The sequence below is a fragment of the Lathamus discolor genome, chromosome 3 (genome assembly GCF_037157495.1).
Source record: "Lathamus discolor isolate bLatDis1 chromosome 3, bLatDis1.hap1, whole genome shotgun sequence".
Lineage (NCBI taxonomy): Eukaryota > Metazoa > Chordata > Aves > Psittaciformes > Psittacidae > Lathamus > Lathamus discolor.
This window is the reverse complement of record NC_088886.1, coordinates 10,490,967-10,504,647: the sequence shown is the minus strand read 5'-3', so window position 1 is coordinate 10,504,647 and position 13,681 is coordinate 10,490,967. Positions and strand designations below refer to the sequence as shown.

Below are 13,681 nucleotides of genomic sequence, written 5' to 3'. Positions count from 1 at the left end.
GTCCATGGCAGGGGGGTTGGAACTGGATGATCTTGGGATCCTTTCCAACCCTAACTATTCTATGACCCTAACTATTCTATGATTCTACCCATGTGTTGGGTAGAGGTAGCCCATTTGTTCCCCACTTCACCTGGGCAGATGAACAGCTTCCAGACCTGAGTTGACTGAAAACAGCATGGAGCTCAGCTAGAACCCAAGCCTGCTACCTCTCACATTGCTCCTTCTATGGCTTTGTCTCCATGGGCATGGATAACTGTGAGTGCTTTCACTCACTCCTGTGGTGTATGGGACTTCAAAGAAAGTTGGGAATATACGCAGTTTGGTTGTTAACAAACTGCCTCCGTCGACAGGCTGCTGGAAGCAGGTTAAAGGGTGAGTTGGGAGCAGCAGGCAATCGGCCAAGCTGACACAGTGTTTACCATGGTGTTCCTGCCACTATAAATTGCTGACAGCACCACTTCATCAGGCTCAGCTCCAGCAGAGCAGGAGCGAGAGGTTTTTACCTGCACTGAGCTCCCCATCAGGTGCAGGAGCAGGAGGAACAGAGAAGGCAGTGTCAGGCATCCCAGACACAGGTCCAGCATGGCATCTCTGCTGGACAACATAGCCAGACCTTCTGCTGTCGTTCTGCAGCTGTCTGTGGTGCTTGGTGTAGTCTTTGTGCTGCTGAAGGTGGCCCAATTCTACCAGAAGAGGAAGAAACTCATCAAAGCTCTGGAAGCATTCCCTGGTCCCCCGAAACACTGGCTCTATGGCCACAATCACCTGGTAAGGAGGGAGCTGGGCCCCGGCAGGGTGGGTTTGTCCCAGAATCTGGGCAAGGTATCAGTGAGGATAAGAGGAAGCACTGAGTGGGGTGTGTATGTACCCTGCTCATCTCCCTTCCCTCAGCACAGGGACCACCAAGGCTTCTGCAGGGCAGGCAGAGAAGGGTGCCTGGGTATGAGATAGGCACCATTTGGTAAATAACAGAGCCATGCTGTTTTCAATCATGTGCTTAAACATGGAGTTAGGCAGTTTCTGGGACTTTCATGATGTTTTTTAAATGTAAGCAACCATAAAATGTCTCTTTTCTGCATTAAACCTTCAACCAGTAAGAGTCTTTCCCTCTACAGCCACTGAAGAAGAGGCATTTTATTGCAGCCATTTTCACCCTTCTATAGTGGAGATACTTTTGCATTCCCATTACATGCCCACCTTGCACTGCTGAACCTAGGGAACAGGGATGTAACAGCACTGGTCCTCCTGGCATTGCCTATGTCAGCATAGCTCCTGAGAGCAACACCAAGCCCAGGCCATCCTAACACAGCCCAGCTGCAGCCAGGCCCCAGCTAGGGACTCTCCATGGAGCTGCCTGGTGCTGCAGGGACATGGTACCTCAGTCAGCTTTGCCACCTATGCACAGTCCCTTTGCAATGCCCAGTGTCTCCTCTAGCTGCAGTATAGAAAGCTCCCCTGTTCAAGTCCACCTATTCTGTCTCCATTTCCAGGAGAGGATGTCTTGTATGTGCTTCCCATGAGAGGGCAAGTTTAGCCTCTGCTCTCCCTGGCACATCCCTCCTTCACTACCTGAATTCAGTCCCTGCTTAATTGTCATTGCAGATAACTACTGAAAATGTATTAAACCAGTTTTTGTTATGGGGAGATGAATATCCCTATGCCTTCCCAAGATGGTTTGGACCAGTCCTGCCTGCTCTAATAGTCCACCATCCTGACTACGCCAAAGTCATAGTTAGCCAAACGGGTAAGTCTCTACATCTGGTTTTGGGAAGCCATGTCCTTGACACCTCATTACTGAGAAAATAATGGAAAAGTTGCCTGGAGTCATCCCCTCTGCTGACTTCCTTCATGGATATCGCAGTGCCCCTTTTTCTCCCCCTCCCAAGCTCCCAACCTGCCCCAGGTTTCATGGAGCAGTTTGTATTCTTGTGCAAAACAGTGACCAGGTGCCTATTCCTCCCAGTTCACTGTCTCCATCATCACTGGTCTTACTGTCTTCTGTGGCATCTATGACCACAATAGATGTGCTTCCCAGTAAACCCAATAAAACAGGTGAGCTGATATGCAAATGGCTCTCAGAAGACATCTTAAGTCTTCTCCTCTCCTCCTTTCTATGGAGCATGATGCCTGTGAGTGGTACGTACATGGGCATCACCAGTAACTCCCATCCATTGTTCTCAACTTTGAGATTTGCCATGGCCATTTCTTTTCCACACACATTTTTCCTTATACCTTTCTCTGGTTTTCTCAAGTCCATTGAGGGTGTATTTGTAGAAGAGATCTTTTAAACTCTGCCTCTAGTGGTATTTTACACAATTAAATTAGACTAATTCTACATTGTGATTTAGAGGACAAACTCCAGTGTAAATTTATCCTGATTTTTCTTTTTTGTTATGCTGAATTCATCAGCCATTCATAATGTTCTGGTATCTGTTTTGTTTTACAGAACACAAGCCCAGTGTACCCTACAAATTCGTAACTCCCTGGATTGGTAAGTCATCCTTTATCCATTATCCCTTTCAACCACATTGCACAATTCAGCAGCTTCTCTCTTCTTTTCCTTTATTTTGCTTTCTTCCATTCTAAAACCAGAGCTTGCAAATGAGAGGGTTTGTTTGAACACAAGCATTACTACTGGTGGTGCCCATCTAGTTGTGGAGCACATCAGGCAGCTTTGCCTTAGATCGCCCCCCAAACTTCAGTTTGCTCAGGGACTAAATGCTACCATAGATAACTGGGGGGATACACACCAAGGACAGAAAACCCACCTGGGAGAACAAGTCCTGTGCCTCTGCCATCATGGGCCTGGTTTCAGGGTAGATTGGGTGTGCACGGCTGGTTGCAGTGGGCATGCTTCTTCTCCATCCAAAGAGCGCTGCTGTGAATGGCCTCAGAGTCTGAAGAAAGGCTCCATCACCAACTCTTCCTTCTCCCAGATCCTGCACATTAGTCTGTGCTTGCCCAAAAGCAGTAGTAAGGCTGCCAGCACGGTGATCAATGTCTGGAGGAGCTGATTGCACCTTTGCTTTTGTTTCCCCAGGGGAGGGACTCTTGATTTTGGAGGGAGCCAAATGGTTCCAGCATCGGAAGCTGCTCACCCCAGCTTTCCATTATGATGTGCTGAAAACTTATGTGACCCTGATATCAGACTCGGTCAAAGTGATGCTGGTAAGAATCATCACTCCTGCCACTTTTACCTCTCAGCTGTGCACCAGTGAAAATAGTCAGGTCTGGGAATGACCAAGGGAGACAGATTGGGCTTAGACAGCTCCTAGTTTGGAAGTTCTGAAATTGCTCTCCTCATCTCCCTCTGGCCCTTCCACTTATTCTTCCTTTTTTCATCTGCCTTCCAATAAAAGCAACCACTGGTAGAACATCCTTTCCTAGCCCAGTAATGGTAACCTTTGAACAAGAAATGCACAGAAGAGTTTGATTAGATTTCACAGAATGTACATTGAACTAGGGCCTCAGCTGGCAGATAAGAAAGTAATTAGCAATGTGGATCTAGGAAGAGGAAATGGAAAATAGGACCTGATTCTAGATGGTTGCCTGTCCTTCCTTACCGCTGCCTCCACCACTAGGATAAATGGGAAAAGAAGAACACAGACAGGAAGTCAGTGGAGCTCTTTCAAGACGTCAGCTTGATGACACTAGACAACATCTTGAAGTGTGCCTTCAGTTATAATGCCAACTGCCAGACTGAGAGGTCAGTGCTTCAACTTCCAAATGCTGTGAAAACAAGTGCTCCTGTTTCCTCACTCTGCCTGCTAACGCCAGCTTTAACCTTGATCTCCCTGCAGCAACTCAGACTATTATATCAGAGCTGTTTATGACCTGAGCTATCTCCTGAGCAATAGAATCCAGAATTTTTCTTACAAGGATGTCTTCTATAACTTGACTCGCAAAGGCCGGGAGTTTCAGGATGCCTGCAAGCGGGCCCATGCCCACACAGGTATCTCTTCCCTTTCCTCCAGCCCTATTTAGGTATCTCTCCCCCCTTCTCCCCAGCCCTGTTTCCTAGCTGAACCTTGCCCCCATTTCCATCTGGAGCTGCTCAGAGGGGGGTTGCAGCATGCACTGACCAGAGGGTAATATATTAAACAAGGTCCAAACTGCTGACCAAGCAGACAGGTACATGAGGTCTCTGGAGGGGCAGGGCACACCTAACTGATTATTCCCCTGTGCAGATAAGGTAATAAAAGAAAGAAAGATGTTGTTCTCCAGTGAGAAGGACTATGAGAAGATCCAGAAGAAGAAACACCTGGATTTTCTGGACATTCTTCTTTGTACCAAGGTGAATGTTTGAAATGATCATATCAAATGGCAAACACCATACCTGTGTAGCACTGAGGATGCACCAGCTGGGAGGTGGCCAGTCCTGGCTGGTGTTACTGGGAACAGCTTCCCCACTTGGGAAGGAAACACAAATGTGTAAGATGAAGAACATAAACAGCTTGGGCAGACTTTCACTTTTCTTGTTCGTTTTAATTGAGCACACTGATAGCTCCACATAAGGGAGCTGTCAGAAAGCACAGAAGAATGAGACCTTTGGAAACATTACAAGGGGTCCATCTTGGCTGTACTCCTCTCAAGTGATTTCATTTGTTACATTCTGTAGTTTTACCTTTGCAGACATCTTCAGATACTCTGGACAGAAGCTGCCATTTGGTGTTCAGGAAGGAGACATGCTCTCTGTGCGCTTGCTGTCTTGCTGGAGCCACTGCTTTCTTTTCTTCTCAGTCCGAAACAAAAGTCATCCAAACATACCTACTGAAAAACTTAACAGGGACCCTTGGTAGGGGATCAAATAGAGCCTTTAATAGACCTCAGTAGAGCCCTTCCTTCTGAAGGGCTGGGAACTGGTATCACCCCAAAGCCCAGCTCTGTAGCTCTGTCGACTGCAGAGTCAGCAATCAGCAGGTTTGACTGTTTTCACGTATATTGGATATATTTTCTACTAGCTTACTTCCTGATGTACAGGGAGATACAAAAGACACCAAACTGGGCCCTTCATCATCATCCAGGGTTATTTTTAAATCCAAAGAAGCAAGTCCAATTGATGTGTGCTTAAGGATGATATACTCTCCTCTTTGTTAGGATGCAAATGGAGTTGGGCTATCTGACGAAGACCTGCGGGCTGAGGTGGACACGTTCATGTTTGAGGGTCATGATACCACAGCCAGTGGGATCTCCTGGCTCTTGTACTGCATGTCATTATATCCAGAGTATCAGCAACGGTGCAGGGAGGAGATCCGGGGAATCTTGGGAGACCGAGATACTGTTGAGTGGTGAGCTAGGACTTCGTATTCCTTTACTTTGAATTCTTTTCACTTATCTTTTAAGGACTTTGTCACAGTTGCCCCACAACATCCTTCTCTCTATATAGGAAAGATATAGATTTGATGGGTGGACTGGTGGATGAGGAATCAATTGGATGGTGGCATCCAAAGGGTCAATGGCTCAGTGTCCAGGTGGAGATCAGTGGTGAGCGGTGTCCCTCAGGGGTCTGTATCTGGACCAGTACTGTTTAACATATTCATCAATGACATAGTGTGTATTTGAGTGCACCTTCAGCAAGTTTGCAGACAACACGGAGCTGAGTGGTGCATTTGACACATTTGACTAAATGACCTTTAAATGTTCCTTCCAATCCAAACTATTCTATGATTCTAAGAATGAAACTTCATGTGCCTTATACTGCATCTACACTGGGGCACTTTGCTTTTCACGTAGCAAGGCTAGCAGCAAAGGGAGGACTAGGAGAAGGAGAAACCCCAACAAGAGAAGGAAGACACGGCAGTCCAACGCACCCAGTGTGCAGCACAGGCTGTGGCTGCTGCTGTCCCCATTGCTGTCACTCAAACACAGCCTGACCCAGGTTTGTTTTCAGGGAGGACCTCGGGAAGATGACTTACACCACGATGTGTGTCAAAGAGAGCTTGCGCTTGTTCCCACCGGTTCCTTCCGTGTCCCGATGCTTGCATAAACCTGTCACATTTCCTGATGGACGCAGCTTGCCAGCAGGTCTGTTGAGCTCATTCATCCTTCATGCTGCTGCCAGCAGCAAGTGGGGCATCATCACTAGAGCCCAAGGAGGGAGAGCATCCCACATACACCTCTCTTGTGTTTTCACTGAGGTGTCACAAGCCTTTTCTCATTTTTCCAGGCTGCCAGGTTGCACTGAACATATTCGCAATTCACAGGAACCGGGATGTGTGGGAGGACCCCGAGGTATTTCACCTTTGTTATAATAACAAGAATATCTCAGCCCAAACATCCTTTCCCCTTGAACAAGGCAGCCTGTGCCTCCCTGCCACGTCTGGGTGTTTTTTCCCCCTCTCATTCCAACATTCCATACTTAAATGCAAAGTGCAATGAAGTTACCAAACACCCCAAAGGCTTTGAACAAGACAAAGCGCTGGAAAAGGGGGTTGAATAGTCTATCTTCATGTGTGGTGACACAGAGATACTCAGACTGCTTTCCACTGCCCTGGATGGACTTAGGTCCCTTAGACTTTGGCGTAGGAGAAGCCCCAAGCCCTCCGGGCAGTGTGTGATTCGAAGCCGGTATCTTAGTATTCAGGGAAAGAAAGAGCTGGGAAACTCAAAGGGAGGTGTACAGCTGCCTCTGTCCAGTGACTGGCTGGAGAGCCAAGTTCAGCTATCTCCGGACCAGAGAGAGTCTGACTTGATGATTGCTGCCATGGATGAGAAAACACCTTCAGGCATCTTGGGCACTGTAGAGGGTGATCAGGATATCTCCAAGGGGAAAACTGGCACAGGCAGCAGCGCTCCGCTCTCATCCACCCAGTGGCTTTGTAGGGAGATGCCTGTGAGCTGCAGCCTCCCCAGGGACAGCAGAAACCACATTCAAGCCTACCGTGGGGACTGAGGGAGAGCCTGGTGCTGCTCATACCAACCAAACCCTGACCTCACAGCCTTTGTTGCTCCCACAGGTCTATGATCCCCTGAGGTTTTCTCCAGAGAACTCAGCACAGAGGCATTCCCATGCTTTCCTGCCTTTCTCTGCTGGATCCAGGTGGGAGATCCTTCCTCTCTTTCCTTCTTTGTAGGTTGCCTTACATGGTAGACCTCGCTCAGAGTGGAGCTCCTCAAGCTAATCCTCCCTCTGTGCCCTTGAGCCAAGCTGGCTTGGCCAACTCAAGCAGGCTTCCTGCAACCAGATCACCATGCTCCATCAGCTCCAGAGTGTTTCCTACACCCCAAGCTCTGTGGTCACCATAGAATTTCACACACTTTTCATGCCGATTTTCAGAGGTGTTTATATTTCTATCACCTGCACTGGGAACACAGGCTCCCTTGCTTAGAAGTGAACAGCCACCGAGCATCAAAGCCAAGCTGGCTCCAAGTCTGTGGTTTCCATGCTATATCAACATGCAGGATACTGAAGCCTCAGTAACTTGCAGAAGATGCTCACAGAGCCAAAAGCAATCTTCCCGAGGTGTCCGGGTTTTCAGCTGGATGCATGCAGCCCTTTTGAGTGAAATAGGCCCCAGCTTTCTCAATCTCATTGATTTTTTCAATGATCATTGAAATAACACCACCCCAGCACAGTGCTAGGTGCATTATGTTATGGCATCAGGGGATCCCTAGATAAGCTGTGCCATCATCTATGCAGCAGCTGGAGGTCCCCCAGCTCGCACATAGGTTGACCCCAGCTCAGGGGCAGTTGGGGATGAAGGCAGCAAGCAGAGCATTTGTTCTCCTCTCCCCAGGAACTGCATCGGGCAGCAGTTTGCCATGAATGAGATGAAGGTGGCGCTGGCCCTGACCCTGCTCCGCTTTGAGCTCTGCCCTGACCCATCCAACCCTCCCACACTGGCATCGCAGCTCATCCTCAAGTCCAGAAGTGGGGTCCATGTGCATCTGAAGAAGATCCGCTGATCCCCTGAGGTACCACAGTGTGGGTCAAGACCTATCCCAAGGACCACCCTTCATCAGGAGGGGGACACCAACCAGACTCACCCTGGCCACCTCAGACCTCTCCCGCATTAACCTCCTGCTGCTGTTCAGGGGGGCACACTGAGCCCTTTCACACACACACCGAACCCAGCAGGTCCAGGTCCCCTCCTTGCACCAGCAATAGCACTGCCAAATGGGTTTCACAGCACAGCTACGGCTCAAGCTTCATCTCCATGGGCAACCTCCATGTCCTCCTCATCTCCTCCCACACTGCCTGATGGGACCTCTGTCACCCTCATGTCTATATGCACTGTTACCAGTTCCCTGCTTGGGCATCACAATGAAACCGGCAAGGTCTGTATGGCTGTCTAAAGCCTGAACACTGTCAGAGCACAATATCCCTCCCCTACCCCCAGCCTGGGAGTGCCAGGGCAGGATAACTCCTCCCTACAAGCACTCTGCATCCCCATGCATCACCCTCCACATTATCCCCCTTATCTGCTCTGGGGCTGGCACTGTGCCTGTCGTTATGGAGACAAAAGCCAATGGGTTTTTCTGCCCTGGCGCTGAACCTCCTTGAGCTGAGGGTGCTCAGGAGCCCACAAAGGGACGTGTCACCAGCTAACTTGGAGAAACAACTCTCCACGCTGGAAACAAAGCATGATCAGCCTTGTTCTCCTCTCTCAAACGTGAATACAGCCTTGCAGATATGCTCCCAAAGCATGGCTTTCTTTGGCTTTGCATTTGGGGGACCAGCAGGGTACAGGATGAGTCTCAGCAGCCCAGAGGCAAGGCTGTGCCTGAGGGTGCAGCCCTGCGAGTGTTTTCTCAAGCCACAAAGGCTGTTTCAGTGGGTTTGCCCCTCCTGAGCCCAAGGAGCCTGTTTCCACCCCTCCCATGCCATGGGTCACCAAGCCCTTACCTCTGCCTTCGGGAATTTCTGTGGTAAGGAAACGACTGAAATGATCCGGGGTCAAACAAAGCAAAACAAAGCCACCATCCTCCAAGTGCTGGTGGCAAGAACAAGCTCAGCTTGCAAGAAAACCCTAAAGGTCCCAATAGGGAGCATGAGTCTCAAACCCTTTTCTGCAGCAGAGGCGAGAGCTGACTGCTCAGTACATGAGTGAGCTGCCCAAGGGGTGCAGGTGGGTGCTGGCCCTGAGGCCAGGCTTGCTTTAGGGATGCAGGGACCCCCATAGGCCCTCGCCCCAGCATTGTCTATGGGTGGGCTCTGAGGCTAAGGGGATCCACCTGGGTGAGCTGCAGGCCCAGGGTGGGAAATGGATCACTAGGTGGCAGTGGGAGACCCAGAAAACCACGGAGTCCTCCCTCGTCCCTGCAAACCGCCATGGGCTTGGCAGGGAGCATGGCCAGGCTCAGCAGGGCAGCTGATGGGTCCCATCCCCGGGGACGTCCCGGTACCCATTCCCATCCTCAGCTGCGTCGCACAGCAGAGGAGGCTGCTCCATCACAGCCCCAGCTCGAAGGTGATATTGCCCATAGCACAGGGGAAGCTTGTCACTGCAAGTGTGGGGCACTCAGCAGGCATTGGGGGAAACTGAGGCACGGAGGAACACACACATGCCATGCCACAGGGACAAGGCTGTCTGTCCAGCTTCTGCCCACGGCAACAGCATCATCAGCATCACTGCAAGCACTGACATAGCCAAACCATGTCCATTTCTCCAGGCAGCTCACTTCTGCTGATGGCCAGACCACGACAGCCAAACCTGAGCATGTCCCCATCTGAATAAACCCCTGCAACCCCCTCCCTTCCATTTCCAATGCCTACTGCATCCTCAGTTTGAGAACCAAAACCCTTCTAGGGCTGGATCCCGACCTCCATTTTGGCTAACAGGTACCTAATGGGACAGAGATGCTGTGAATAACCAGCAAGGTGCAGGCTGCATGTATTTTTCAAGGTAGCTGGAGTCCAAGTTCCTCTTCTCCCTTTTTCACCCTTAGGAAGTGACTGGATTCAGGTTGTGTAGGTGCCAATGCCATCATCCTTGCACTGATGGTGGACTCAGGCTGGTCCCAAAGGTTCTCTGCCTCCCTGGTTCCAGCACAGCAACTGGAAGGCAGCATTTTGATAGCAGCTTTTAATTATTGGCCCTATTTGTCAGGCCTTTCAGCCACCTATCTAGGAACAAGCAAGCCACCTTGCAGCTCTGCTCATCCCAGCCTGTCTCCTTGGTGGTGGGTTTCAAAGGAAGCAAGGTGGCACTCGAAGATGCCCCTACAGCATCTTCTGGCTCGGGCATGATGCGATAAGGCCAGAGCAGGAAAAGTTAGAGCTGAGGAGAACCCACAGCTGCTGCCTATACCTGTATGTGTACAGTGTCCTGCTTGGCCTCCCAATCCTGTGCTTTGAGGCCATCACCCTATTCGCTGCCACGACTAAGGCTGCTTGTTTGGTTTCCAAGTGTTCGGACTGTTACGAATGGCCAAACCCCAACTACTTCCAGCAGAGACCTTCCCCAGGGAAACTGCTCTGGGAAATCTGCTTGGGAAAGAGGGAAGAAACTACCACCATTTTTTATGGGAAAAAAAAATGGATCGTTATTGACCAGTTCTGACAATAATTGAGTCAACCTGAGCCAAACACTTCAAAGTCCAGTCCCGTCCCGTCCCGTCCTGTCCCCCCCCCCCCCCCCCCTTAAGAATCACACTTAACCCAGATGCGCAGTTTGAAGGACCAAAGCTATGGGGGAAGATCTCGCAGCACCGACGCATCATGAAGCCATAATGCAGCAGCAGCAGCCAGGAGAAAATTCTTCTGCTTTTCAGCTTATCCAGGTCAAACCAGGCAACCCAAACATCGCCCCTGCCTTCAGACGCTGGCAGTTTCTGGACAGCAGCGTGTACAAGATAACCTCCTCTGCCAAGCCGCCACTAAACGGCTTTGAGAGCAGCAAAAGCAGCACAAGGAGCCGGGCAGCACCCGGTGACACAGATCTAATCACCCCATCATTTGCTCCAAACGTCTCTCTGCCAGGCAGTGACATTTCTGCGCTGTCTCAGCGCTCTCCCTCCATCACCATGGTTACAACAGCCGCCAATCCACAGGCGAGTCCTTCCCGGGTACCACCAAGCCCTTTGGGAGATGCTGCGAGGGCCAGCCCCTTTGGCAGGGAGACACTTCGGGGACCCCGGGACAGCCCATAGCACCAAAAATTCCCCTTTTTTCTTCTTTCCCTCCTCCTTTTTTATTTTCTCTTTTTCTCCTTTTTTTGAAGCACAAACAATGGAGCTAAAAGGTTGGGTATCAGGCCGATAATCATGAATGACGTGTCGTTATTACACACCACACATTCATTATCTCCCACTCCAGCCATGTCACAGGCGGCTGGAGGAGGGCAGATAACGGGGTGCCTTCATGCAGATGGCTTATTATCAGGATGTTCCAGGAGGGGCTTTAAGACAGTTAGTGATGCTGTTTGCCAGTTAAAGATTAGAGACCCCAGAGAATAATTAACAATCCCAAACCCCAGTTTTTCTGCTGGATTCTTCTGCTTTCTCCCCCCTCCCCATCCTCTTTAATCTATTCACTCTAGCAGGTGTAATAAAGCGATAAGGACAGGCTCCAGGGATGTTTGTTTGGCTACTACGGGTGTATAAACCAACAATGGATGGTATTTTACTTCTGGCTTTCAGTGCCTTGAATCAAGACCAAAAACTTTGCAGTCCCCTTGCCCACACACAGACACCCCTACATGCCACATTCCCACCTGGGTGACCAGGCTCTTTCCCCAGCCCAATGGATTACAGCAGTGGGACAGGCTCCCTTTTTGTTTCTGGAGGACCAAATCACATCTCTTGGGTGTCAAGGTGCCCAACACCAGGTACACTGCTCAGGGCCAGAGCTGGAGGTCCTTCCAACAGCCATTTACCTCCATAGAGCAAGTCTCTAACTAAGCCACCTTGGAATAACTTATATGGTAGGTATCCACCTGCTCAAGCTGCTCCAGGGCTGTGTTCACAGCTGAAACATCTTAAACATCCATCCCTAAAGTGCCTCAGGAGAGATCAGGGGAGCGTTAAGAGTACAGGTGGCTTTCAACAAGATGTCCTGTTATCAGGGGATCTGAGAGACAAGTTTCACCCTCCTAGGCCACAAAGGAAAGCTGTGATACGTCTCATAATGAGGCAGCAGTGCAAAAAGACCATTCTGAATGTCCTCTGCCCAAGAGGAGACTGTCCTGTTCACAGAAGATCCCAACCCTGAATGTATCGCAGAAGCCCAAGCTCCAGAGATACTGACATTACAGGGTAGGGTGTAGGATGGGGTACCCATGGGTGTCCTTCCCCTTCATTGGTGGGCACTGGGGTGACTTGTGGAGGGCACAGTCACCTCCTATGCTGTGTGGAGAGAGGCACTGAGGAGGATTTGGCCCCCAGACAATTTGGCTCTGGAGCCTATGGAGAGGTCACCAAGGCTATTGGAGATGCCCATCATCTGGAAGCTACCAGGATGCTCTGGAGGGCATCCCCCAGCTCGCAGGGTCAATGTGGCAGGCGTAAGTGCTGGGATGCCAGAAGTTGCCTTCCTGATCACGCTCACCCTGCCAGGGAGGGATGAGACAGCATTGTGCTTTAAAGAGCATCCCCAACCCTATCAGCAAGAGATGAGATATCCTAATTATGGCAGAACAGGCGAGGATCCAGGCCGTATCAGCCAGCACAGAAAGGTAAACAAGAAATATAACAATGGACCCTTAACACTCATTAGCTGTGTCAGATAATACCTCACTTTTCTCCCTTTGGGCTTCAAATCTAATTAAGATTTTCCAACAATAAATTTCATTTATGCTCGCTCCCTTTTGTTCTTTTTAGGATCACACCAAGAAGCATCTACGAGCCTGCTGCATGGCTCGCGGGAAGGCAGCCTGCTTCGCACAGACAACCTCGGGTCCTGCTTGACAGATGAGGGAAACTGAGGCAGGACTGCGTGGAGGGGAGATCCCACCATAGAAGAACACACTGGCTCTTGCAAAAGATGTCCCCTGGAAAGGGAACTCTGAAGGGGCACTGGCACAGTGAAGCCACATCCTTCTCCTTGCTTGGACCTATGACCATGAAAGGGATCCACTGGGAAAAGAGACCCTGAGACCCACTGAGCACACCTCCACTTCAAACCCACATCCAGGGGAACAGCTCAGACATTCATTACACGTTCAGGGTGTGCACATGGCAGGGAATAAACTCCCATTGTTACTCATTATAAGGATGCCGTTTCTAACTCCTTTTGCAACCGAGAGGTAAAAATTAATGGGTTCCCCTCCTCTCGCCACACCCCCAGCCCGAGTGCTGATGCAGCAGCAGCAGCACACAATGACTAATCCTCCTTAAACCCTGCTGAGCGAAGCTGAACTCTAAGGAGCTTGTTTTTTCCAAACCCTCATCATGTTGGCACCTGCGAGAGGAAAATCAGGGAGCAGCATCCATCAGGGGCACAAGTGGGGAGGTCCAGGACCCTGCCTGTGGCTGGCTCAGCCTCCCCAGGGGAAGGTGGTAGAAGGGTAGAAGCCCTCATGTGATGCTGGGAACAGCAGCCATCGTGCCTTGACCCCTCCAACCCTTCTGCCTGTTTTCTTCTACCCCCCATGCAATTTCTCAACTGGAGCTGTGATTTCTCAATGCTGAGCTTGAGGGTGCTTTCGAAACGCTTGCCTACATGAGGTTCTTTGGGGAGATGCCTGCCAGGGTGGGTCTGTTACTGGAAGGCTCCTGGATTATTCCCATGCCTGAATGTTTG

At 50.2% G+C, this 13,681-nt stretch overlaps 1 protein-coding gene across 1 annotated transcript; it reads left to right on the top strand.

Moving 5' to 3' along the window:
• Positions 1-466: 466 nt before the first annotated feature.
• LOC136011518 (cytochrome P450 4B1-like) lies at positions 467-8,643 on the top strand. The gene is made up of 12 exons (XM_065673409.1): positions 467-768; positions 1,603-1,744; positions 2,447-2,491; positions 3,041-3,168; positions 3,582-3,706; positions 3,801-3,952; positions 4,188-4,294; positions 5,098-5,288; positions 5,891-6,024; positions 6,167-6,231; positions 6,957-7,039; positions 7,737-8,643. The coding sequence occupies exons 1-12, from the start codon at positions 583-585 to the stop codon at positions 7,903-7,905; spliced, it is 1,527 nt and encodes a 508-aa protein (XP_065529481.1). The 5' UTR covers positions 467-582; the 3' UTR covers positions 7,906-8,643.
• Positions 8,644-13,681: the final 5,038 nt, after the last annotated feature.

Excerpts from the sequence above, each read along its gene's own strand:
- LOC136011518 (XM_065673409.1), top strand. The coding sequence starts at position 583 with ATGGCATCTCTGCTGGACAACATAGCCAGACCTTCTGCTGTCGTTCTG. Across the intron at positions 769-1,602 it reads TCTATGGCCACAATCACCTG|ATAACTACTGAAAATGTATT; the intron begins GTAAGGAGGGAG and ends TTGTCATTGCAG. Across the intron at positions 1,745-2,446 it reads AGTCATAGTTAGCCAAACGG|AACACAAGCCCAGTGTACCC; the intron begins GTAAGTCTCTAC and ends TTTGTTTTACAG.